General features: G+C 37.9%; 1 protein-coding gene across 4 annotated transcripts; it reads left to right on the forward strand.

Moving 5' to 3' along the window:
* Positions 1-2,720: 2,720 nt before the first annotated feature.
* Positions 2,721-27,554, forward strand: C9orf72 (C9orf72-SMCR8 complex subunit). 4 transcript variants are annotated; one of them, XM_064291814.1, is made up of 11 exons: positions 2,721-2,785; positions 7,136-7,623; positions 8,757-8,816; positions 12,396-12,491; positions 13,741-13,805; positions 15,024-15,096; positions 17,250-17,366; positions 19,577-19,812; positions 24,141-24,198; positions 25,449-25,558; positions 25,665-27,554. In XM_064291814.1, the coding sequence occupies exons 2-11, from the start codon at positions 7,180-7,182 to the stop codon at positions 25,849-25,851; spliced, it is 1,446 nt and encodes a 481-aa protein (XP_064147884.1). In that variant the 5' UTR covers positions 2,721-2,785; positions 7,136-7,179; the 3' UTR covers positions 25,852-27,554. The 4 variants fall into 4 exon arrangements, with proteins under 4 accessions (XP_064147884.1, XP_010586188.2, XP_064147885.1 ...); XM_010587886.3 differs by lacking the exon at positions 2,721-2,785 and adding an exon at positions 2,825-5,578; XM_064291815.1 differs by lacking the exon at positions 2,721-2,785 and adding an exon at positions 2,825-4,290.
* The last annotated feature ends 238 nt before the right edge of the window (positions 27,555-27,792 follow it).

Here is a 27,792-nt window from a genome sequence, read left to right on the forward strand (position 1 = left end):
TAACTAATCATAAGCAGAGACAATACCTATAATAATACTTGCTATAATTCCAGAGCCCAAGCTCTTAACCTGTAGTGCTTTTTACATGATTGCTCCTTAGTTATATGCAGATAGATAGATAGCTCTAACACTTCTACGTTGGACTTTCGAGGTATCATTTTGGTTGGAAATGGGAGACCACGGTTCTTGCTTGAAGATACAGTAAAACTTGCAAAAGCCAAAACCTGTGTAAGGTGGAAACCTGTTAAAAAGGAAAACTCAAATATTTTCCCCTAACAGAGAGCAATAGCAAAGTGGTGAGATTGCACCTTGTCAAAGGTAGAAGACTTGCAAGACCCGGGAAAACAAGACAGTTTGGTCAAATTCCGGCTCTCATGGGTTTCACTGTATATTTCTAGAGTAAAACCTATTTTCACTTAGATGGTACAGTTATTTGTAGTGATTTATTTGGATAGGTTAACAGTTTGGAAGGGATAAGGGCTAAAACCCTCCCAAGCCATCCTTTAGTAGTGGTAACGTGGCTCACACAACTGGATACTTAATGCTATTTTCTTTTTAGTTCCCTAAAGAAGAGATGTGTGCTAGGATATTTGTCCTAATTTACACCTTCCAAATAATACAAGTACTGTGGACCACAGTACTAAGTTATAATTACTTTTTTTCCTCCTGATTTTTCTCCCTCCAGCCCAGTGAAAGACATACAAGTTACTGCTGCTGTTGTTGTTAGGTGCTGTTGAGTCAGTTCCTAGTCATAGCAACCAAACAGAACCAAACACTGCCTAGTCCTGCTCCATCCTCACAATTGTTGCTATGCTTGAGCCCATCTTTGCAGCCACTGTGTCAATCCATCTTGTTAAGGGCCTTTGACTACTGCTACACAATGCCTAAACAGCTGTTGGATTAGATGTGGGGAAAAACATACATACGGTGGCTGCAAAGCACCTTGTATTCAGACACTTTTGTTACACACTGAAACCTGTGAGAGTCAGAACTCAAAGGTACTGCCTTGTTTTCCCACATGTCACGAGTTTTCTGCCTTTGACAGGGTGCGGTTATTTCAGCAGAAAATATTGAGTTTTCCTTCTCTGACAGGTTTCCACTGTATGTAAATTCCAGCTTTTGAAGGTGTCACTGTACATCTTACTTCTCATGGTCATGCAGAATTAGGCCTTGGTAGTTGATTCTTTCTCTTTTAGGAAACACAGGTGATGGCATACAAAACCAAAAACTCTTGGAGGCAAGGGAATTTATTCATCTCTAGGCAAAATAGTGGAGTTGGCAAAACCGTTCTCGGCGCTATATTCTTCTCTGAGGTGCTTAATTCGAGTCTCAATCTTATTCTCAACAGGGAACGTTACTATTAACCCCCTTAAGGTGTTATCTGAGAAGTAAAAGGCTGTCACAAACTCAGTACCAACCTGGTGTCTTCAGGACTCAGTGGACTCTGGAATTGCTCAAAATCGGTTTGAATCAGCTAGCTAGGTGGCCTTGGGTAAACAATTTAATCTCTCTGCTTCCCAGTTGCCTCCTTGGTAAAACACGGATGATAATATATCCTGGAGAGGTAGAGAGGATTGAGTCTTACCCAGACTGATGAGTAGTGTACCAAACACACAGCAGGAACTTGTCAAATAGTAACTATTTAGTGTTATCAGCATAGATTTGTGGTGAGGTATCTATTTCTGTGGAGGTCGCTCTTTGAGAGAGTGGTTTGTGTATTGACTCTTCACTTCTTCCCCGTCAAGGATAAAGATGTGCTGTATGATTTTTAAGCATGAAAAATGTTAAATGCTATTCATCTGTAGCGAGTAAATTGAATATACACACTTGCAGACCAAAAGACTGATTTAACTCGAGGTTTAAAAAAATCATACAGCACATAAAACAGAATGGTATACACTTTTCAAAAGACAAAAAGAAAATACAACTCATCCACATTGTGCAACTAGAAAAATGACATTCATGGAATGTGAAAACCATGCTTGAGAAAATGCTTACATGTAAACGGAAGACAAAACTGTGGTGATTACGTATCATGGGGGGGAAGAAAAGGAAATTACCTAACCTGGGCTGGGGTGAAGTTAAGAAAGTACTTATTTGTGCCACGAGAAAAAAATAAGTTCATTCATCAGATGTATGTTAAGCGTCCACTGAATACCAACCACAAACAACCACGAACTATGCTTCTCTTTTTCGGGGTGTTACAGCCTTCTCCGTAAGGACAGCGTGGTGCCACCCGTCTATCCTGTTAACGCCTTGCCCCAATATTTTCACAGCGCGCATCTTTAAGCAAGAAACCAGAGCAAGCCTGCCCCTCCCTCTTTATGCGTCATCGTCACTGAAAATCGAAAACGCCAACTACGTAGCCTACGGTGTCCCATTAGGCAACGGTGATGCGTCGAGCAACAACATTTTCCGCCCACTTGTAAGATGACGCTTTTCGCTTCAGCCGTCCCGCTACCCGGTTCCTCTCCTCCGGGGGCGGGGTCAGAAGAGAGCAGGAGGTGTGTGCTTAGGAGGTGTGTTTTTGTTTTCCCCGCCCTTTCTCCCCTCCTCTTGCTCTCACAGCAGTCCTTGAGGGCGAACGAGGAAGGAACGGATAAAGTTTAACCGGAAGAGAAAAGCGAGGCGGGAAACAACCGCGACGGAAAGCGGATTCGGGAGCTCTCGGGGCGGGCGCGAGGGGGCGGGCCCGACGGGGGCGGGGCCAGGGGCGGGCCGGGGGCGGGGCTGCGCTTGGGGTCCTTGCGCCCGTGGCGGCAGAGGCGCGGGCGGTGGCGAGTGGGTGAGTGAGGAGCCGGTGGGGGAGCGGCTGCTTCGGGTCGGGCTGCCGGGGCGGTGGCGGGGGCTCTTCCCGGGGCTCGACCTGTCCTCTCCTGTCCTTCTCTTCCCTGATGGAAGCCGGGCGTCGGGTTTTCCAGCCTGGGGACCGGTGGAGTTGCCTGCATCCGGGCCCCCGGCTACCCGGCGGCAGCGCCGAGATAGGGTATCTTAGGTATCGGGCCTCTCACCCGATTTCCCGCAGGCAGACCCCGATCCGGCCCCTCTCCCGGGCCTGGTATTGGGCCGTCGGGGGCTCTAGGGAAAAGAGCCTCCGGGCACTGAGCGGCCTGGCCTGGGGGAATCCCGGAGGGTGGACAGAGCGCGGCTCCTCCGGACCAGGACAGGGTCCGACAGGAACTGCAGACGGTCCCTGCCCGCAAGGAGATAATACGGGGTTGGGGTGTGAGTGCGGACATAATCCATGCCCACAGAATTGCAATAGAAGTTTCCAAGGAGTGTTGGTGTCTTGTACATTTGGGCAGCGATTCTAGACCGAGTTGTGCTCTCATTCTGTGGTGCGTGGTCTGGTTGCTTCACAGCTCCGGGGTTACACAGACTTCTTACTTAAAGGAAGTGACCATTGTGACTGGGGCATCACTTAGCTGGTGGTGTCAGTTGGAGAGGGAAGTGCACTGATTACACGTCTGCTGTGTACGCGTGGGGTCTCTTTGGCCACGGTGAACTCTGCCAGACTTCTGTATTCATCAGCTGGTCCTTTCCCAAGGGAATTGTTAGGCTGTAGTTGAGTAACAGTGTGGCTGTGGCCAGTGGACAAATTCTAGTCAAATTGTTCCCATCCATCACCGATGGTGCAAAGCAAGGGCACACGGGATGTCTGGCATCACTTTTACTTTGTCCAGAAGATTCACTTTGGAATACATTTAGCATAGTCTGGGAGCGTCACAGAAGCAAGAATATATATGGGAGATTAGTAATATAGAGGCAGAATACTTTATGGTGTTATGTGGTCTGCCACTCTAGGAAAACCCTGAATCAGTTGCGAACTGCCTCATGATGACTGTGCTCTTTAAACATCTGAGGGATGGGGGCAGGAGAGACATTATAGACCACATTGCATATTGTGCACTAACTGAGCCTGTACTAACCTGCTCTAGGAAATAATTACATAGGGGCTATTTCTTTTCTTTTTTCTCATTTTAAAAATTTCTTTATTTGGCTCCCTTAGCAGTCCAGATTTTGTTTTCAGAGAAGTAAAAAACCTGTGAAAAAGACTTCTGTCTTTCAGGCATGCCCTTGGGCTCTCCGTAAGAATCCTAAGGAGTGGTAATTTGGTTATCCTCCCTGTTATCTGAGAAACCTGAATCTGGGAGAGATGGTTACCTCCAAGTGATACCAGGAACTTCATCTCTTGAGTCTCACTGGCTGTAAAAGAAAGATTGCAAACATTCTGGTGTGAGGAACAGCTCACTAGTATTAAAGTGGTTTTGGGCATCTCCTGTTTGAAAGGTGGGCTGATTTAGAAGACCCTGCTTCTCTTAGGGTTGAGTGGAAACAAACAGCATGTTACAACTCTGAGTCTCATGATGATAGAATTCTGATTTGTAATAACAGTGGACCAACCAGGTTTTTAAGTACTGATCAGAGAAAGAATGGTTTATTTTTGGCAAAGGTGTAAGAAAAAGCAAAGCCTCAAACCTACCGCTAACAATTTTGCCAGGTGCTAATTACTATAATTTTATGTCTACAGGAAACCCTGGTGGCATAGTGGCTAGATGCTATGGCTGCTGACCAAAGGGTCGGCAGTTTGAATCCACCAGGCGCTCCTTGGGAACTCTATGGGGCAGTTCTACTCTGTCTTATAGGGTCGGTATGAGTCAGAATCAACAGCACTGGGTTTGGTTTGGTTTTTTTTGGTTATGTCTACATACATGGGACTGTTTTCAGGAAGTATATTGGGTCCTTGTGTTATGTTTCAGGAGTGGCAAGCCACCCTCTTACTCAACTTGGGTCCTGCTTTCGCTCAAAAGACTCCTATGGCTAATGTTTAATAACTTTCCGGAGTAGCCAGTCCTACGTGTGCAGAAGATATGTAGATAAAAGACTATTGGTTTTGAACTGATTTTTTTCACCCATATTATATATATGGATTTTCCTTACTGAAGATGACTTTAAGTTCTAGTAAAATCATTTTTAAATATACTTCTCTGTGACATTTCATTTCTCAGATTATTTCTTTTGGTAGGATTTAAAGCTAAAAAATTCAGCATGATCTTGGTCTTCCTTTTCTTTGTAATTATACAAGGAGTGAGAATGCATGTAATTAGCGGTATATAATAGTTGAATTTTCACAAGGAGGTAAAAAGTTTTCCCATAGTTCAATCAGATTCTGCTCTTAAGACTCAGTTCAGTTTTCGGAAATGCTTTTATTTTCAATGAAATGGTGAAGTGTTTGTATTACAATATTGCCTTTATGATTATTCACTGTTTTTAATCTAAAAAGAAAGAAGGAAAGAGAAATATTTTTGCAATATAATTTTATGGCAGTGTGTTTACTTAATTCATCTTGGCCCCCATTTTGCTATTTTTAATGATGACAGCAATAGCATCATTACAGTTTCAATTCAAGTTACATTCCTGTATTCTGTACCATTGTAAGCCTTTTAAATTATATCCAGAACAATGAATATTATGAACACGCCCTACAGCCTAATATCCAGTGTGATCTCATAAAGCCGTTAAGGTACTATACCAGAAAGTAAATATTACCTAAATGGACTTCTGAAATAAAAGATACGTGAGTAAAAACTGTCTTTGTGTTCAACCATTTCTGTAATACTTATTAAGTGTTTTGCCAAGCTCTGTGTGCCTGTTCTTAATATGATAAAAGTACTCATCCAGCGCTCTAAAAATAGAAGTCACTGCTTTTCATCAGTCTCTGAACTCTTGACAGGATGCAGATAAAATTCTTTAAGTAAAGTGGTTCACACTGACATAAATTTATAGAGCAAGTCGTATGTCCTAAAACAATCATCCAGAGATAGGTATAACATATCTTTACCTGTATTAGCTGTTCTTCCTTGCTGTTATAAGTAGATTCCACAGTTTTAGACTTCCTTAACTGAAATTGTCGTAAATTCTTTTTTTACACTTTAAATGTAAGTATTCAGTTTTAGTTTTAGGCAGGAATGATAGCATTAATATCACATAGAATGTGTACTTTTGGAGTGACATAATGAGTAGCTAACAGTGTATGAGTTGAGCAAGGGAACCAAGAAACCTGAATTCTAGCCTGGCTCTGTGACCTTGGGTAGTTTGCTTTTCTCTATGTCTCTTTCCTAGGAGATTGAAAGCTTGAATAGAATGACTTCTGGGACCTATTCAGACCTTTCATTCTCCATATGTTGTACATAGCTGAAGCTTTTTTATTTTAGCCATTTAGAAGAGAACTCTTTTGGAAGTGGTATAATGGTATACTGCTTTCTGGAATAGCATAGTAAATCTCTGTCCTGATGTTTCAGTGTCATTTTAAGTACCAGTATTGGACTTTAGTTCCCTGATACTCAGAGAGTTCCTTGAGGATAAATAACAGAACTGTTGGCTCATTTTTTGTTAGGTTCTAGGCTGTTGTGGTTTTGCCTTCTTTCATCTGTTTAAGGATCCCTGATAGTGCAGTGGTTAAAGCACTTGGCTGCTAATCAAAAAAGGTCAGCAGTTCCAACCCACCAGCCACTCCATGGGAGAAAGATGTGGCAGTCAGCTTCCTTAAGCATTTACAGCCTTGGAAACCCTATGGGGTAGTTCTGCTGTGTCCGGTAGGGTCGCTGTGAATCATAATCTACTTGATGGCAGTGGGTTTGGTTTTTATGGTTTGTCTGTTTTATTTGTCCTTTTATCAGCTGTCAGGTACTTCTTTTGTCAGTTGTCACAGCTTCTAGCTAAGCTCTCGCCTTCCTGATTTGCTCCTCTTTAGTTGCTCTGGCTTAGAAAACAAATATCCAATCATATTAGAATTGTACATAAAGTTAGACTACTTGGAAACAGTGAGGGTCTGTTCTATGAGCTTTAGTATATAACATTCATATGAATGTTCAGAGACCTTTTTTTAGTTTATTATTATTTTGGATTTCTAAATGTATACCTTGAATATAAGTGACAAGTTACTATGTCTTGTAAAATTATCACATCAACAGGTATTTAATATGCAGCTGTCGTGCTAGTTGTATATATAGGCACGCTTCCAAATCTTTTTTGACTGAAGAGGCGAAAAACAAGAGTCTAAATCACTTGAGCTGTTGATGGGTGTCTTTAAAATTGCTGAACCTAATCACTGGTTTTGTATGTCATTGTTTAGAAATCTCTGGAACATTTGGATAATGTGACAGTTGCCATGCAGTGATGTCGACTCTCTGTCCGCCACCATCTCCAGCTGTTGCTAAGACAGAAATTGCTTTAAGTGGTGAATCACCTTTATTAGCAGCTACCTTTGCTTACTGGGACAATATTCTCGGTCCTAGAGTAAGGCACATTTGGGCTCCAAAGACAGAACAGGTACTTCTCAGCGATGGAGAAATAACTTTTCTTGCTAACCACACCCTAAATGGGGAAATCCTTCGAAATGCAGAGAGTGGAGCCATAGATGTAAAGTTTTTTGTCTTGTCTGAAAAAGGGGTAATTATTGTTTCTTTAATCTTTGATGGAAACTGGAATGGGGATAGGAGTACCTATGGACTATCAATTATACTCCCACAGACGGAACTGAGCTTCTATCTCCCACTTCACAGAGTGTGTGTTGATAGATTAACACACATTATTCGCAAAGGAAGGATATGGATGCATAAGGTGAGTGCTTTTGAACTTACAAATCGCGCTAACCTAGCCATTGAAAGTTTATCTTCTGATACATTTGTATCTGATTTTTCAAAATTTTATACAATTAATTTGAAAAAAAAATCTGTCGTGTATTTTGTGTCTGCCCTATTAGATTACAGATAGATCTGGTCCAATATCTATGATCATCATAATAACCTTGCAAGGAACGGGGTGGTAGCTCCACATTACAAATGAAATGCTCAAGCTAAGAAACATAGTAAGTTTTAGATTTGGGAGCCTCTGACTCTAACAGCTATATATATATGCTGTTTTACATTGCACAACCCTTTTATTTAATACTGTGTGTGTAGGGATAAGCAATTAAAAACGTTTGTTTCATAAGCAGTTGGACGTATAGCCTTTGGCTCCTTTAGTTCTTTGCCAGGTTCCCAAACCTGTGAAGTGAGGAATTGAACTAAATGATTTCTGAGAGATATTTCTTTTTAATTTTGCAGATTAAGCTATGGGAAATTATTGTAACCCCTAAATCCTGTAGTTCGATGTATAGTGATATTTATATTTCTGTATATATTGGCAGATTGAAAGAACAAATTTCATTCTCTCCCTATTGTCTAGTTTGATACTAACCTGGAAGTCCATATAAGCATTATTAACTTTATAAGACTTTTATCAGAAAGGAAAAACAATGCCTTTCTAAAGATTAGCTTTTTTGTTTGTTTTTTACTTTGTTTTCAGGCTTGCTTTCTTATTTCTCATATGTATGAAAATCTTTAAAATCAGAAAGTTCTGTCTTCTCCAAATTAAACATGGTATTGTTTAATCTGAAAAGTTCAAGACATCATTTTCCTTTGTGAAACTATACAGATGTTAATTGACTGTTTTCTGCTCCATTATCGGGTGCTGGCTTTAGAATAAAGGGTGTTTTTATTTTATTTTGTATTGCCTATGGAAGAAAAAAAAAATTTTTTTTAATGAGAGCATGGATTTGTTGGATTAATTTTTTGCCTTCTTTTATGTTTTTGCCCTAAAGTGGAAGGTATTTTTTCCCATGAACTAAATTACACAAGAACGTAAGTCTGCCACGTAAGTTTTGAAAAATAACCATTTTTTGAAATTATCCTTAAATAAACTTTCTCGCTCAGGAAAGGCAAGAAAATGTTCAGAAGATTGTCTTAGAAGGCACAGAGAGAATGGAAGATCAGGTAAAATGCATCTGGCATCCTGTTGAATACCATTCTTCCCACTGTATATGCCTGCATAAATCTGATGGCGCTTTTTGTTAAGCCCTAGAAGACATGTTCCTTGGACAGTGTAAGCCTAAAAATAAATAGAACCTTTATGGATATGCACGGAGTAAACCTGAATGAAAATTTCCATGTCTTAGACTAGGGGAGTTAAGTACATAAAAAAAGGGTAATAGTAATTGTATCTAAAAATTAATGTTTTACTACGTATTTTCTGTGCACAGAAAAAAGTTTTGGATAACATTTGTAGGAAAGATCAGAATTTTTATATGAGACTTTGTTTAAGTCATTGCTTCTCAAACATTTCCACAGAAGTCACTGTAACAGAAGGAGCTGATCGGAGGTGCAGCCTCAGATGTCTAGAGGTGCAGCCACAGTTCTGAGCATTACATTTCTCTGAAGTCTCATGTTGTGTCTTTAAAACTCATTCACTTTACGTTTTACTCCATGACATACCTATTCTTTTAATATTAAAATTTGCCAGTGATATTCTACCCTTACCCCATTACCCCCTGGGTTTCCAGTAACTTTGATTCTCCAGGAAAATATACAATGTATATCCCGTGGCTTTGAATACCCTTTGGGAGCAGACATCAGAGTTGAAGAAGCATGATATTGAGAACATGGCTTCTGTCTTAGTCATCTAGTGCTGCTATAACAGAAGTACCACAGGTGGATGGCTTTAAGAAATTTGTTTTCTCACAGTCTAGTAACTAGAAGTCCAAATTTAGAGCGTCAACTCCAGGGGAAGACTTTCTCTCTGTCGGCTCTGAAGGAAGGTCCTTGTCATCAATCTTCCCCTGAACTAGGACCTTCCCCTGAACTAGGAGCTTCTTTGTGCAGGAACCCCAGGTCCAAAGGACACGTTCTCTGGCATTGCTTTCTTGGTGGTATGAGGTCCTCACGCTCTGCTTGCTTCCCTTTCCTTTTATCTCTTGTAAGATAAAAGGTGGTGCAGGCCACACTCCAGGGATACATTCTTTACATTGAATCAGGGATGTGACCTTAGAGTGTTACAATCCCACCCTAATCCTCTTTAATGTAAATTTGTGATCACAAAATGGAGGACAGTATCACAGTACTGGGAATCATGGCCTAATCAAGTTGACACATATTTTGGGGGACACAATTCAATCCTTGACAGCTTCCCTTGTGGAAATAAAATGCAAACACTTTCTGCAGGACAAAGTTCTCCTGAAGCGAAATCTCCAATGGAGAAAGAGTTGTCTAATTTAATCCTGTTACCCCTAGCATGGCATCCTCATTGCACCTTTTTGTAAAACTGTAGTCAAAGCATGGCTGGATTGCCTTTTATCTGATTCTTCATAGCATGACTGAGACAGATGATACTTTAAAAAATAACTTTTCTAAAAACTTATGAAAATACAGGGACAGAAACAAGGAAAATACAGAACCCTATAAAATGTTCTCCGTTACAAAATTGATATGTTAGCACTTTTGTAAATAGCTTTCCAGACCAGACGAGGTAATTCTGGGGAAAAGTCTCATATTTGTAAGAGAAGATTTCCTTTGTCAGGAGAAGCCTAGCCTTCTCTTGCTGCGGTCAGTAAGTAGAGTTTCCAGGAATGGGTAATTGGACTCTCACCAACTTCTAGGGAGTACCCCAAGCAGCTTATGGAGTAATAAAGTAGAATTATCTCAAGATGAAAATTTAGGACCTAATGAAATTCTGCTTTTACTGGGATTTTTTTTTTTTCAAACCAGCAACTTGTACTTATAAAGTTGATTGCTTTTAATGAATTTCTGTAGTTATCTTTCTTTTAAGCATTCTTGAAAATGTTATCCTACCCCTTTGTGCCTGGAGTAAAGTACATTTGAGACAGACTTATTCTGGAGTTTTTAAAGAGAACACATTGTCCTGCTGAGTTCAAGTTAGGGAAGTCCAAGGAGGAAGAGAAACTTGGAAAACTTTCAGCCTTATAGGACTTTTTTGTTGAGCTTCAATGAGGAAATTCATTTGCTGAGATACCATGTATGAAGTACCATGTATGCCTAAATATAAGGGAAGGTATTTTCCCAAAAAGGATCCCTGGTGGCACAGGGGTTAACCCCTCAGCTGTTAACCAAAAGGTCAGTGGTCAGAACCCACCAGCTGCAAAACCGGAGAAAGATGTGTCCGTAAAGATTAGAGCCTTGGAAATCCTATGGGGCAGTTAATGAGACGGAATTGACTTGACGGTAGTGGGTTTGAGGTTTATTTTTCCAAAATTGGCTTTTCTGACAAGTCCTTGGAAATCCCTCATATGTGCCTTCAACAACTTTATTGAACAATAAATACTGTCCGGGAATGACACATTAGATTAAAATAAAAAAAAAAACAATTCATGCTAGTTTTGTATGCTTGTAGCTGTCATGTGATAAGATCACCTTACATGGAAGCAAATTTAACAGTCGTTATTGTGTTGCATATGTTGGATGTAATTGTAAACAAGCATTTTTAAGGTTTATCTTAAAAAGCAGAGCAACGAGTGATTGTGTTGTGAAGGATACAACAGAATAAATTTATTAAAATAGTAAAACTTTCTATATTATGCAGATGGGCTTCTGGCTTAGCATAAAATTTCTAGAGACAGCATCACATTTAAATTCTCAAGCAACTGACATGATAATGGACTCTGAAAAATTGGGTTAGGTTACCCGGAAAATGGCTCTAGTGATGTCAGAGATTCCAGTGTTGAAGATGAATGTAAAGAGTTTTGATTAAATTGTTTCATGAAATGCAAGTGAGGAAAAACTATAGTTAAATTAATCTTAAGCAATATGTGATTAAAAATTTTTAACTAAAAATTGATAGACGTTTGACAGTTTCATCCACATCTCTAAAGGATTCCATACTCAAGTTGGTCAGGAAACTGGGGGGTGTTGAATAAATGAGGGATCACTATAACATTTGTGTTACTCGATTTGATTCCTACAAACTACAAATTTCGAAATTATATTTTTGAGATGTAGTAAGTAGGAGTATTATCTTGAAAGAACTCTAAAGGAAACGTTTCTGTTTTATTGCTTCTTAAATATAAGTAATGATGTCGATTGGCATTTGGGTAGATTGTACCCTTTTTGAATGTGGAGGTTGAGTATTGATTCAAGCTTTACTACCAAGCTATTTGCAAAGGATTTCAAAGGTTTTCTGAGCTTGGCTTGCCTCGTTTTTGAATATGAAATGCATTGATGACCTTTAACTAACAAGGAGTTTTATATCTTAAATTTCAAAGAAGATCCCTTTTAAACTCAGCACAGTGGTTTAATTATTACACGTAACAGTAAACGATAAACCAGTGATTCTGTGCTGACTAAAGAAAATTATTCTTAGAGAAGTGAAAATAAGCTTCAAATAGCATGTAAATTCTTGAGAAATTATTCGTAACAGTAGACTTATTTGGGGCAATGTTTGAACAAGTTACCAAGTATTTCCATCAAGGAGTGTCATGCTTTGCTTTTGTTTTTAATTGTTTTAATGCTCAGCTTATCCCATATTGTGTGGTTTTCTTAACCTCATTTCACTGTATCGTGCAGGGTCAGAGTATTATTCCAATGCTTACTGGGGAAGTAATTCCTGTAATGGAGCTGCTTTCATCTATGAAATCCCACAGTGTTTCTGAAGAAATAGATGTAAGTTCTTATTTATATTATTAAATAGAAGTAATTGTACCCCATACCAATTTTCTTTAGTTATATTATTATTATGTGTATTAGTAATCTAATTTTAGTAGTATGCAGTTTGTTGTATCATATCAGATGCAAAAGACCTCTTTGAAGTGTTAAATAGCAAAGATGTCACTTTGAAGACTAAGGTGCTCCTGACCCAAGCAGTGGTATTTTCAGTCACCTTGTATGCATGTGACAGCTGGACAGTGAATAAGGAAGATCAAAGGAGAATTGATGCATTTGAATTATGGTGTGGGCAAAGAATATTGAATATGCCATGGACTGCCAGAAGAACAAACAAATCTGTCTTGGAGGAAGTACAGCCAGAATGCTCCTTAGAAGGAAGGATGGCAAGACTTTGTCTCACTTGGTTTGGACATGTTATCAAGAGGGACCAGTCCCTGGAGAAGAACGTCATGCTTAGTAGAGAGTCTGCGAAAAAAAGGAAGACCCTCAACAAGATTCGGATTGACACAGGGCCTGCAACAGTGGGCTCAAACATAGCAATGATTGTGAGGATGGTGCAGGGCTGGGTAGTGTTCTGTTGTACACAGGGTCGCTCTGAGTTGAAACCAACTAGACAGCACCTAACAACAACATACATTATTTATCTGAATTATTACCCACTTTAACAAAAAGCACACGTAAAATCCTGAATTTTATGGCCAGGGACTTTTTTGATCAGCAGTAGTTAAGGTAAAATTCAATGTATTTCGTTCATTTTACCACTTTTGTATTTTCTAGAAGTGGGAGAATTCCAGACTTTATAGAAGCAGTCAGTGTTTAATGCAGTGCTTTTTGTAGCAGAGCAATGTACACATCAGTGGCTGTTAATTGAAGTTTACTTATATTCACTAATTTAGTTTCCTTAATCATTTATTTGAGGATATTTTAAATCAGGCACTATGTGTATATAGAGATGTCTTTAGGAAGTTCTTCTTGTTATGCTCTGACTTTGTCATTAAGACTTGTCTCCTGGTTCTGACAAGGAGAGGAAATGTTCTTGTAAAAACTGTTGCTTGACCTGCCTGACTAGCTTTCATGTTTGTTCTTCTGAAAGTATATAGTAGTGCACACAGAGACTGTTTTGTGAGAGCTTTTGATGCTCAGAAATGAGGACAGTGTGCTATGCTGGACCTAGAAGTCAGAAAATCTGAAAGTTATGCCAGCCGTATGTTACAGCCAGAATAATTGTCTTTTTGGTGTGTTTTAGATAGCTGATACGGTGCTCAATGATGATGATATTGGTGACAGTTGTCATGAAGGCTTCCTTCTCAAGTAAGAGTTTTGTTTCTTCTCATAAAAGCTGGATCAAGCAGATATTAATCTTATGCTCACCTATGACAAGATTTGGAAGGGAGAAAATACGACAGAAGAAAATATAACCCACATTATTCTGAGGACACCATTGCATATCTAGCTGTTGCTTAGCTTAGTGTTATTTTTCACTCATTACATGTCTGCGACATATTTGTTGTTCTAACTATTTAATATTTAAAGAAGCTGAGTTTCCATAGTACCCAAACAGGAAATCTTGGTCCCTTGTTTGGTTCTGGTTTCTTATTTTATTTCTCACTGAAGCCGAAACTAAGAACCCTATAAGTTAAGCTCCAGTGTGAATAGGCTTAAGTTATTTAGGCCTAGAAAAGAAATTTACTCATATTTGTACTGATCCTTTATATCTTAGAGTAGAGCTGAGTACTTAAGACTGTTGGCTGGAAAACCAGACTACTTGGGTGACTTCTGTAACCCTGGGCAAACCACCTGAACTCTCTGTGCTCCATTTCTTCATCCTCAAAATGGGAATAATAATAGTAGAATAGCACTTGGCACGTAATAAGCACTTAATTATAGCTTTTAGCTAATATTTTCTGTTTATATTTCTTCAAAGGAAGATGATGATAACAACCCATACCCAATCTTTATTGAGTGCCTGCATGTTAATTCCTTTACTGAGTGCTACATGTATTATCTCATCTTCTATTATAGTATTTCTTTGCAGTTGTGGATTATCATGATATTTTATTTTTAAAAACGAGGAGTGAAAGGATAAAGTGTTTGCTTTTATATCCTCAGTCTTTTCCTTTAGGCTCACAATGAAATATCAGAAGTGTGATAACGTGTAAGCTTTGATGGCTTGAATCAGAAGCACTTTAGTCCGGATTCTGCTCAGTGAGAGCCATATATTTTTTTTCAAATCCCATTTGACTTTAAATAAATCCCTTAACCTCTCTACACCTTAGTTTCTTCAGCTATAAAATGCTATTGTTTTGCTAACTAGATTGTTTTAAGGTTCAAATGAAAGACTCTATAAAAGGCCTCTGGAAAATGTAAAGTACTATCTGAATAAAAGATGGCATTGTATCTGTACCCTTGGTGTTCATCATGTAAAGCTATTCTCAGTTATTTGGAACTCACTTGCATTTATTTTATTTTTTTTAGCTTGTGAAATTGTTTTGTGGTCAATGTTTTTAATCTTTTTTCCTTAACTTACAGTGCCATCAGCTCACACCTACAAACATGCGGCTGTTCTGTAGTCATAGGTAGTAGTGCAGAGAAAGTGAATAAGGTAATGTGTTTTTTAATTTAGCAAATGATCTCACTTTTTGATACTGCTAATATTACTGCTAATATATCATAGATTGTAATTTAAAGACTAGGTAGCAGTTAAGGTGATTTAATAGTATAAGAGGCAACATCCAAACCTGACCAAATTGCTTTGACATCCTGGGGGAAAAGTAAGTTTGAAATAAGCTGTTTGAATATGAAGTTATTTATCAGTTTCATTTTGATAACTCATAAATACAAGGCTCAGTTTTATATAAATAGTTTTGAAAATATTTTAAAATGTTAATTAAAATTAGGTGTTTTAAAAAATATTTGTCTTCTATTTCCTTATGTTATCTTTAATAAATGTGAAGATAGCTATGTATCTTTGGTACTAGTTCCAAAGAGATGTTATTTGATCAGTCATCTTGACTTCATTATCTTGGTTTTCTCCTTAAATCCCTCTTATTTTGGGAGATGGAATTTATACAGTGTTCAGTAACATTTGTGACCACTTCCTTCAGTGCTGTGTGAATTCATAATTAATGAACAGTAATGGTTCCAAACATTACTCAGTAAACTAAGGGATTTTGCACTTTTCTTCATTGACCATTAATGTAGTCAGAGATAAGTGCATGGATCTATCAATTTGTTGTTGTTGTTGTCTTTATTAGGTGCCATCAAGTCGATTTTGACTCATAATGACCACATGTGACAGTAGAACTGCCCCATAGGGTTTTTATGTTGTAATCTTTAAGGGAGCAGATCACCAGGCCTTTCTCCCAGGGAGCTGCTGGGTGGGTTAAAATTACAAATCTTTCGGTTATCAGCTGAGTGCTTAACTGTTAAAAAAGAACACTAGTGGTGCAGTGGTTATGCTCTCAGCTGATAACTGAAAGGTTGGTGGTTTGAGCCCATCCAGCAGCTCTGCAGGAGAAAAACCTGGTCTGCTCCCATAAAGATTATAGAGATTGCAGCCTAGAAAACCCTATGGGGCAGTTCTACTCTGTCACATGGGGTCACTATGAGTTAAAAATTGACTCGATAGCACCCAACATCAGCACCAGTTAAAAAAATTTACGTAGGAAATATGTAGGGGATGATTATTTGCTTTACAGAGATATTCATAATTTATTTTTTTCTATAAGCAACCCTGCGCACTTACATTGAGTTTTGATTTACCAAAAGTTCTATTTCTTATATAACCATTTAAGAACATGTACTAGGTGTTAGCATACTTCTATCATTACATTTCATGTAGTGGTTGGTGGTCTTGTTTATTATATCTGTTGCCCCGAAAGGCAGCTTTCCACCTATGTACCCCAAAGTGTTAGAGTTCCACAGAGAGACTTCTCAGTCTTGCTTCATAGGGGAAGAGAAGCTTGGTGGTTGGGGCTCTGTTTTCCACATTCTTCTCATTCCCCACCTCTTTCAACAGAGTAGCTTTCCTGTTGTCTTTTGAATTTGAGAAATGGGTTGCCACTACTCTGGGTTGGAAACTGCTGCTTTAACTTAATAACTCTCTGGATATGGTCCGAATTGCAGTGTAGCTACGTGACCTTTCATTTTTCCTAATAGAGTTATAGGTCAAATCTTAGAATCAGAGGTTTGTAAACCCTGACCAGTGGCCTGCTTATCGTAAGTCAAATTTGATAGAATTAATGCTCATTTATTGAAGGTTTGGATACTTCCTGATATTCATTATAATAGTAAAAACTATTATTAAACAGAAGATGTAATTCTGCCCAGTTTAACTGCATTTAGTTTTCTTGCCCAAAATTGCTTGTCTGAAAAACATTTACTACTAGGTGGAGATACAATTAATGATTGTGTTTAGGTCATCGTTTCTCAAAGAAGTAAAGGTTCCGTGGTCAAGTAAGTTTGAGAAGGTCTGCATGTTATATCATTCTCCTGGACAGTCACAGTACATATTCAGATGCTAAAGGTTTGGAGATATCGTAAATTTACAAAGCATTTCCCCAGACGTTTTTGACCACAGAATCCCTGGTTTAAGCAACAACTGTTATGCCCCATGCTGTACTAGGTAACTAAGGAATACTTGTTTCTCCGGATGTATTTTATTGACAATAACAATTGAAATTTCTGTTCAAATTTCTTTCATAAGCAATGGCCTTTTTACTTCATATTTTAATGCTAAAATCTTTTATTTTGTAGATAGTGAGAACATTATGCCTTTTTCTGACTCCAGCAGAGAGAAAATGCTCCAGATTATGTGAAGCCGAATCATCATTTAAGTACGAGTCAGGGCTCTTTGTGCAAGGCCTGCTGAAGGTAGGGTTTACATTTATCACAGGTGAAACCAATGGTTTCGAATCGTTCTGAGCCTCTAAAAATATACTTTATTGGCAGTTAATGCATCTTACCTCTTATGTTTATATGGAAACTCTGGTGGTGTAGTGGTTAAGTGCTACAGCTGCTAACCAAGAGATCAGCAGTTCAAATCCTCCAGACGCTCCTTGGAAACTCTATGGGGCAGTTCTACTCTGTCTTGTAGGGTCGCTATGAGTCAGAATTGAATCGATGGCAGTGGGTTTGGTTTGGTTTTTTCAGTTTATGTTTATATACCCAAGGGCTGACTTCCTTTTCCCTACATCACAGGTCTGAGCATAGAGTATTTGCCTTATGGATTTATAGTTAATATCATCAGTGAAAACCACAGAATATACTTTTTTTGTTCAGGTTTGGTTGCCTATAGCTGTATGTCTGGCCTCAGGATTTTTTTTTTCTTTTCTTTTTATGCATGCTTGAATCAAATTACGTATCTGAAATGGGGGCATTTCTTTTTACTGGACAGATTGGAATTTTGGTGTTAACCATTGTACATTTATGTACTGTATTCAGTTATTGGAAAAAAATTTAAACTGCTTTCTATCTTGAAAGTGTATAGAGTTTGACCAGTTCGTATATATACACACACGTACATGTATGATACAGGACATACATATATGTGTATGATACAGGACTGGACAGTGTTTCATTCAGTTGTACATAGGTTCGCTACGAGTCAGAACTGACTTGAAGGCACCTAACAACACCAACGATATACGTATATCTATGTATATTTACATATATATTAAAAATTATATTTTTCTTTCATTTAATAGACCCTTTTCAAGGATCAAAACAGATGAACTATAAATTAGCACTTATTTTTAATAATTAAAGGGAAGAAAATTGTTCGCTTTTTGCATCTGTTACTGGTGTTGCAGTTACAGCCATGAAGAAGATGACATGAAGGAGCATCTTTCCTAGTGGTTATTTGATCCTCTCCTAGTGAATGCTTTGTTGAGCATGTAAGCGTGGCAAAATAAGGGAGGAAAAATTAAAAATTGATGCAAACAAAAATTTCATCCGGTTTTTACATTTTCAATAACATTCATGCTGAGCTCAGAATAATAGTATTTAAATACAGTAACTAGTTGAAGCAAATACATGCCTAATTTGAATTGTACATATCTGAAAATGAGAACTTCTTGCATTTGAAGACATAGTAAAATGTTTAATGTTTTTATTTCTTAAGCAGCATAAAATGTTTAATGTTTTTATTTCTTAAGCAGCATCTCATTTAGTCATATAATTTTAGCCTTGATGAACCTATGCCACATGCATAGAGAAAACCCTGAAAGTATGATTTAATGAAACAAATATTTGTTGAGAGTTCTCCATGAACATGTATGGCTTTCTAGAAAATACACTGACATATTTTTTTTTTTTATGAGCCTTAAATATGTACAAAGCCTTTAACCTACTATTTCTACTTCTGAAAATCCATCCCAAGGAAACAACTACATGTGGAGAAAATTTATTTACAAAGACAGTTATCATAGCATTATTTATAAGAGTGAAAAATTGGAAATAACCTTCTGTCTTCTTTCCATAGCACATAGCACAGTACTTCCTACACAGTAGGTATTTGTTTCATGGTAACTGGCCAACCAACTGTACCTAGAAAAAGTGAAATATTTTCTTATTATAAAAATATATATTCAGATTTACAAAGAGAAATAAATCAAGAAGAAAAAAATGTCACTTGTAATCTCATAATCAAGTGAATAATCCCTGTTAATATTTGGCATCTATCTTTCTTGTCTTTCTTTTGTATGCATATTTTATACCTCCTCCCAAAATAATTGAATTACATGCTACATGATCTAACCTGCTCAACACATAAACTACAGCAGCGTCAGTTTTAGCAGCTAAATAATAAACTATTTTTATTCATTTAATCACTTCTCTGTTGGATGCTTAGGTTACTTTTGATGTTTTGCTGTTAAAACCGGTGCTGCTGTGAGCACTCCTGTCACCAAAAGTTTGCTCACTAAAACTTTGCACACAGTCATGGTCAATTTCTTGGCATAAATTTGTAGAGGTGGATTTGCTAAAACAAAGCCAGTTTTTTGTTTGTTTGTTTGTTTAATTAAAATAATTCTTCATATGTTTTGGCCTCTAGGAAAAAGTAACTCTTCCTTTCATTATGACAGGATTCAACTGGAAGCTTTGTGCTACCCTTCCGGCAAGTCATGTATGCTCCCTATCCCACCACACACATAGATGTGGATGTCAATACTGTGAAGCAGATGCCACCGTGTCATGAACATATTTATAATCAGCGTAGATACATGAGATCAGAGCTAACAGCGTTCTGGAGAGCCACTTCAGAAGAAGACATGGCTCAGGATACGATCATCTACACAGATGAGAGCTTCACGCCTGATTTGTATGTAATGCTCTGTCTTTTCATTGTGGTTAAGCAGTACTATGAAACTGTGTCATATATGAGTAAAAACAAACTAGCCTGTGTTTGAAGTAAAAGAAGTATTACTAGGAGAATTCTGCATGAAGAAACATTTGGTTAGTCAAGCATGTTTTCTTAAATGCCCATTTTTCTTTATATAACTGTGTTTCCTCTAGATAGGTTAGATCAGCCCTTAAAAATAAACATTTAAGAATTTATTTAACAAATATAAATTGAGAACCTCAGCACTGTACAAGCTGCTGGGAATTATAGTCGTCAACAAGACAGCCCTAGCTCTTAATTTGCTTATAGTTAAATGTGTAACAGTCATTGAACAGGCTTCTTAACTCAACCAAAGAAGTAATTCTAAGTCTCTTTTTTCCTTGGCATATAAATATAAAAAACTGCAAAATTTGCCAAAATACATAGAGTGTTCTTTTTGTTTGTATTTTATATTGTGCTACTCATTTTCTACCACAAAGTTTGGTCAGTAAATTAAACAGAAAAAAAGTGATAATGATAAAATGTTGTATGTGGACCTTCCCAAATTAGGGGGAAAAAACCATAATAATACATCTATAATCATAAAACCCTAAGAAAACACTTTAATGTTCTGAAATCTGAGAAAGCGTTGTAATATATTATTATGGTTCTCTAAATCAATTAAAGTGCATAGAATAAGTGCCTGGCACGTAGACTGTGCTCAATAAATGTCGACTATAATCACCCAGGTTTAAGTGTGTAAGGCAGCAGTAAAATGGTGCAAGCAACCCTGTCCTGTGTTTCTAAGAATAGTTCTGAGGGGAGACAACAGACACATGGAGTACCGTTAGCTACGCAGAAGGTATTGGCCAAACGTGTAGAATAAGAACACCGTGTCCAAGAGATCCTCAGTGTCGCGTGTCTCTGGGTACAGAAATGTGACTGAATTAGGACCCATCTTTCCTCAGCTGTGCAGAGTTTCTTGTTGCTATCTCAGGAAGTTTGAGGGGAGTTGGATTAGAAAATAATTTGGTCAAAATTGGAATTGCAGATCACTAAATTTTCATATAGTGATAATTTTGGTACATGTGAGGAAGTTGTCAAAATTAGTTTGTGCTTTTCCTTTTTTGGTTGGTTGTTTAGGAGCTTTTTAGTGGGCAACTTCAAAAAAAAAAAAAAACCCCAGTGCTGTTGAGTTGATTCCGATTCATAACAACCCTACAGGAACTTAGGGAACTTAAAATGTATTTGCAATCATTTAGTATTTTTTTTGTTGTTTTTTAGAGGAGGTATGTGTGTAGGCTTTTAACATATCATTCATTTTTAGCCAGCTATTCTTGTTTTGTTGGTTTGATGATCATGTCATGAATTTTTTAAATTTTGTTTCCACCTCTGAGGAAATTTTCACAACATAAAATTGTCCAGAAACAATATTTTTAACCACTAGATTGTGTGTTAACTTTTAGGTACATGGATTCATCTTACTTTAGTGCATTTTAGGCAGTATCATTTATTCTTATCTTCCATTTTAACATTTTAAGATAATTTCAGTCAGTGCTAATACATGAAAATTCAGTTACTGGAAATACTTTTTTTTTTTATTAACTTTTATTGAGCTTCAAGTGAACGTTTACAAATCAAGTCAGTTTGTCACATATAAGTTTACATACATCTTACTCCGTACTCCCACTTGCTCTCCCCCAATGAGTCAGCCCTTCCAGTCTCTCCTTTCGTGACAATTTTGCCAGCTTCCCACTCTGTCTATCCTCCCATCCCCCCTCCAGACTGGAGATGCCAACACAATCTCAAGTGTCCACCTGATGTAATTAGCTCACTCTTCATCAGCATCTCTCTCCCACCCACTGTCCAGTCCCTTTCATGTCTGATGAGTTGTCTTTGGGGATGGTTCCTGTCCTGTGCCAACAGAAGGTCTGGGGACCTTGGCCGCCGGGATCCCTCTAGTCTCAGTCAGACCATTAAGTATGGTCTTTTTATGAGAATTTGGGGTCTGCATCCCACTGATCTCCTGCTCCCTCAGGGGTTCTCGGTTGTGGTCCCTGTCAGGGCATTCGTCAGTTGTGGCCGGGCACCAACTAGTTCTTCTGGTCTCAGGATGATGTAGGTCTCTGGTTCATGTGGCCCTTTCTGTCTCTTGGGCTCTTAGTTGTCGTGTGACCTTGGCGTTCTTCATTCTTCTTTGCTCCAGGTGGGTTGAGACCAATTGATGCATCTTAGATGGCCGCTTGTTAGCATTTAAGACCCCAGACGCCACATTTCAAAGTGGGATGCAGAATGTTTTCATAATAGAATTATTTTGCCAATTGACTTAGAAGTCCCCTTAAACCATGGTCCACAAACCCCTGCCCTTGCTCCGCTGACCTTTGAAGCATTCATTTTATCCCGGAAACTTCTTTGCTTTTGGTGCAGTCCAATTGAGCTGACCTTCCATGTATTGAGTGTTGTCTTTCCCTTCACCTAAAGCAGTTCTTATCTACTAATTAATCAATAAAAAACCCTCTCCCTCCCTCCCTCCCTCCCTCCCCCCCTCGTAACCACAAAAGTATGTGTTCTTCTCAGTTTTTACTATTTCTCAAGATCTTATAATAGTGGTCTTATACAATATTTGTCCTTTTGCCTCTGACTCATTTCGCTCAGCATAATGCCTTCCAGGTTCCTCCATCTTATGAAATGTTTCACAGATTCGTCACTGTTCTTTATTGATGCGTAGTATTCCATTGTGTGAATATACCACAATTTATTTACCCATTCATCCGTTGATGGACACCTTGGTTGCTTCCAGCTTTTTGTTATTGTAAACAGAGCTGCAATAAACATGGGTGTGCATATATCTGTTTGTGTGAAGGCTCTTGTTTCTCTAGGGTATATTCCGAGGAGTGGGATTTCTGGGTTGTATGGTAGTTCTATTTCTAACTGTTTAAGATAACGCCAGATAGATTTCCAAAGTGGTTGTACCATTTTACATTCCCACCAGCAGTGTATAAGAGTTCCAATCCCTCCGCAGCCTCTCCAACATTTATTGTTTTGTGTTTTTTGGATTAATGCCAGCCTTGTTGGAGTGAGATGGAATCTCATCGTAGTTTTAATTTGCATTTGTCTAATGGCTAATGATCAAGAGCATGGAAATACTCTTTTTTTAACAAGTTTTTTTAATTCAGTTCACTTAATGACCAAGGCATTCAATGAGACAGGTGCATTCAGAACACTGGACTTAGTCTGTTCTCTCTCCAAGGCTGGTGGAGTGCTATCAGGGCCCACATCAACCACCAATGAGACAGCCAGTCTTTGTGAAATGCTAATTTTTTTTTTCCTTCTCAGTTTCCTTCTTCTGTAGTTTGGCATAGCCACCTCCTAAAATTAGAATATTTGAGGTACTGTGTATTTACTTCTACACACATGCCCAGCGTCTTAACCTTGCCACTCCTGGCATCATGTGACGGTGACGGTCCCCACTGTTTCCAGTCTAAAATCTTACCTTATTAAGTATTTTATTACTCTTGTGACCTGAGTGTAAATTAGCATTTCAGCAGATTCTTCAGGAAAGTAGAAGACAAGGAGAGCGAAGAAGAGAAAAAAATGAAGGGGCTGGGAAACAAACAGTTTTTAAATTTGTTTAAGCATTTACTGTGTCCTAGGTGCTATGTTAGACACACATCATACCAAGTGTGAATTATGGCTTGAATTCCCACTCTGATCATTACCAAAGTAGTTAACGCTGGTCTTAGGTAGCTGGTTCATGTTACTTGCCAGATGGTGAACTCTGTTGATGAAAACTCAGTGGTCTTGATGTTTCAGATAATTATCTGGGCATGTTCCTTAATCTGAATCAACTCAATGGCACTGGGTTTGATTTTGGGTTTTTTTGGTTAAGCTTTTATGTTTTGTTTTGTTTATCAGTTGTAGTGATGGTGTGTTTATTTTTGTTGTGTTTTTAAGATAGCAGGAATTGATAATTATACTTATTAATTGCCCTAAGGCTTTCTTCCTTAATTTTGATCTATTTATTTTTTAGTAAGTTGGGCGTACTAAAACATAGGTAGATACCATATATATGGGAACTGTTCATACTCTTCAGAAAAAAATAATTTCATCCTGACAGACTCCAGTAATATACAGATGTATCCTTGAGTTAAAAATGAATATGTGTTTTGTATCTTCAAAAATATATATATATATATCTTTAAGTCTGTATTTATACAAGTATGTTTATGTATAACATTCCAATTCTAAGAATTTAATTTATTGGTGGGGCGAGGAATTGTGGAAAGTAGCATTGGATAGCCATTCCAACCTTTTGTTTTCCTTCGTAGGAATATCTTTCAAGATGTTTTACACAGAGACACTCTGGTAAAAGCCTTCCTAGATCAGGTAACTGTTGAACCTGGGATTGTCAGAGTGAATGATGTGGTGTTTTCTTTTTTAGTATATCCTGCAGTGCCTGCACTATGCATAGCTTTATAGAATTGTCTTTGCTCTTTCTAAAGTGTATAAATGATTTTCCTTTTGAATTATTAATGGCGTGGCCTGTGTATTAACACTTAAGATACAGCATTTCCCCAGTTCAAATAATAAATATTTTCATTTCAAGCACTAACCTAATGGCTAAAGGGTTCTTATTTGTTTTGGGGTGAATGTTTATTTATAGGAGTCCTGGTACCACAGTGGTAAGTACTCCGCTGCTAACTGAAAGATCAGCAGTTCAAACTCACCAGCTACTCCTTGGGAAAAAGATGTGGCAGTCTGCTTCTGTAAAGATTACGGCCTTGGAAACCCTGAGGGGGCAGTTCTACTCTGGCCTGTAGGGTCACTGTGAGTCAAAATCGACTCAGCGGCAACTGGTTTGGTTTTTTGGTCTTTGGTTGTTTATTTGTCGTAATTGAACAAAAATGTCTTGTAAAAATTAGTATCACTTCTCTTTAAAGAATAGCATCTTTATTGTCTCATTCTTTTGAAAAATCTACTTAATTATACATTTGAAGAAAATTATAGATAACATGGGACTTATTTCTCAATAGAACAGAGCCTTGTCATAATCCTGTTCTGGGGATCCGGCCAGGAAACTGTGTTATTGATGTAACTTTGAAATAATGAAACCCTTATGTTAGCTAGAAATTTTGGATCCAGGTCAATGTGGTCTGTGACACACTGCAAAGTTCAAGGATAATTCGTTGTGTTATAATTCCATGCTTTTCAAGCGGAAATAAAATTCCTTCACCCCTTTCTCTCCCTACACGTGCACCCCCAACAGTGTAGGGATATGAATGTCTCAAAACCATAGTATAAACATGGCTCAACTTCTGGGAGCTTCAATTTTATTTGAAGATTTGGGCAGAATATGTTAGGTAACACAACTGAAGTAGCTTACATCACGATTTTTAATGTTAAAATAAACATGAGTATGATTTGAGGCAGAATGCAAAATTTGGCTATCTTGTCAGATTGCTTCCAGACCCACCACTTCCATCACACTCTTTTTTGTTAGGGGGCACTGGTGGAAATGATTGAGGAGGAGTGCTGTAATGTCGATTACCTGCCAGACACTATCAACCTGTGATGGAAGCATGCTGTGTAATCAGAATGGGGAAAGTTACTTATACAAATGGTTCACTTTCCTGCAGGTCTTCCATTTGAAACCTGGTTTATCTCTCAGGAGTACTTTCCTTGCACAGTTTCTGCTTGTGCTTCACAGAAAAGCCTTGACGTTAATAAAATACATAGAAGATGATACGTAAGTAAAATTCCTATACAGAAGAAAAACCTGGTACATTGTGTTCTGTTTTGTTCCCTATGGACGTCTTCTGTGTTATAATTTTTTTTTTTTTTTTTAATTACAGGCAGAAGGGAAAAAAGCCCTTTAAATCTCTTCGGAACCTGAAGATAGACCTTGATTTAACAGCAGAGGGCGATCTTAACATAATAATGGCTCTAGCTGAAAAAATTAAACCAGGCCTACACTCGTTTATCTTTGGGAGACCTTTCTACACTAGTGTACAAGAACGGGATGTTCTAATGACTTTTTAAATGTGTAGCTTGTTAATTATGTTTTGTCACAATCATGATTGCTGTTCAAGTAGCTCAGCGGTGTGGGGAACATCATTCCCTCTGGTCACGCCCCCAGAGCCCCGCTCAGCAATTGCAGTTAACTGGTAGTTACACTACAGTTGTCACAGAATCCGTAAGGGAATGTCAGCGGCATCCTGAGAATGGATGCCTCTTTTCCTGGATGAGCTCCCTTGGGATACAGACTTACGTTTACAATTGTAATAAAAATTACTGCTATCTTTTAAAGATGTAATGGTAATAGGATATAAACTTGACCACAACTACTGTTTTTTTGAAACTTCTGATTCATGGTTTACATATATCAAAGTGAAATCTGAGTTAGCTCTAACTAGGTAAGATACTAGCTGACTTTCAGTCTTTTAGTGTTCCTTGGTCTGTGATTTTTGCTGTGATATTTTTGTAATCAACTGACATTGAGTGCATCTGAATCATTTACCCTTCCACAGAAAGGAAGTTAGCTTTAGAAAAAAAATATCAATCAAGCAGATGTTGGAGTGAAATTAAATATTAGACCCTATTTTTTAGACCTGGTCCCTAGGATTCAGTCTGTTCAGGAATGTCAAGCACTATGTATGGTCCCTGTTTATGGTGAACGACAGTCAGGTTATTTTGTTTGTTTTATTGTTGTGGTTGTTAACTATTCTGTATAGTTGAGCTCTGTCCAAAAAAATATAGGAAATTGGGTTTTATCTGTTAGTAGTCGTCGCCACTTTTTTGATTAATTTTTAGGAGTTTGGAAGCCAAACTGAACTGTGCACCTCCTGTGCCTTTTTTTCCTTGGAAAATACAATTACTTGGAAGAGTTTAGATTTCAGTAGCCAGTCATTTTCATCTTGTTTTCCTCTTGCGCAGCCTTGCCTTGTACCTGATTTGGCAATCATTGTAACTCGGAGATTGTAAAATGCAATAGAGAAGATACTAACTAGTGAGATCTTTTTTCAGATGCAGAGAACAGTTTCTTCGTTCTTATATTTCTGCTTGTATTTTTTAACTTGTTGCCATGTGGGTTTGCCTATGTCGCTTGAGGACTAGCAGGAGGAACTTTACTAAAGTGCTACTTTACCAGGTGCTACTTTGGCAGAACTAAGTGATCTGTTCCTTTCATTTCCTTAATGTGTTTGGACCATTTTGCTAGCTATAAAATAACTGATTAACATATTTCTGTGCTAGATCAGAGTTGACATAGTATACACAAACACAAATATTTTTATTTAAAACTGTGGAAGTAACACAAAAGGGAAAAAATACTTATAAGAAAGGGATAAAAGTGATAGAGCCCCCATGCCCAAGTCCACCAAATTTAACCAAAAAGAACACATTCGGTTCTGAAAGGTCATAATAGACTTTCACATAATGAATAAGAAAGGTGTAGACATCTTGGGTTTTAGATACACACTGAACTAGATGACTGATGCACTGTTTGCTCAAAGTCGTGAAAAGGTTTATAATAGCACCTTAGAGTGTCCCATAGTTTACTCAGTGCTTTTTATGGAATAGATTCTTATTTAAATGCTGACTGATTATTTTATTTTGCTGGTTTTATTCTACTGTTACACAGAATGCAAGTTGTACAGTGAAATAAGTTATTAAAGCATGTGTAAACATTGTTATATATCTTTTGTCCTAGATGGAGAATTTTGAATAAAATGTCTTAGAAATTCTGTCTCTTCGAGTTATTTATTCAAGAAAAGCAATAATATGATATCAGAAGATGATTAGTTTCCATCTTGTATCTAAACCATTTCTTTTCTTAATTTGTCTTTTGAAAGAAAATAATGTTTAAAAGTTTTCTGTGATACTGGAATCTTATGTTGAGGGGGGAAAAAAATTTTATGCCTAACTCCCAGGGTTGCATTTCGATTTTTTAAAGTGTGTGTTAACATTTCATAAGGAAAATCA

This window comes from Loxodonta africana, chromosome 9 (genome assembly GCF_030014295.1).
Source record: "Loxodonta africana isolate mLoxAfr1 chromosome 9, mLoxAfr1.hap2, whole genome shotgun sequence".
Lineage (NCBI taxonomy): Eukaryota > Metazoa > Chordata > Mammalia > Proboscidea > Elephantidae > Loxodonta > Loxodonta africana.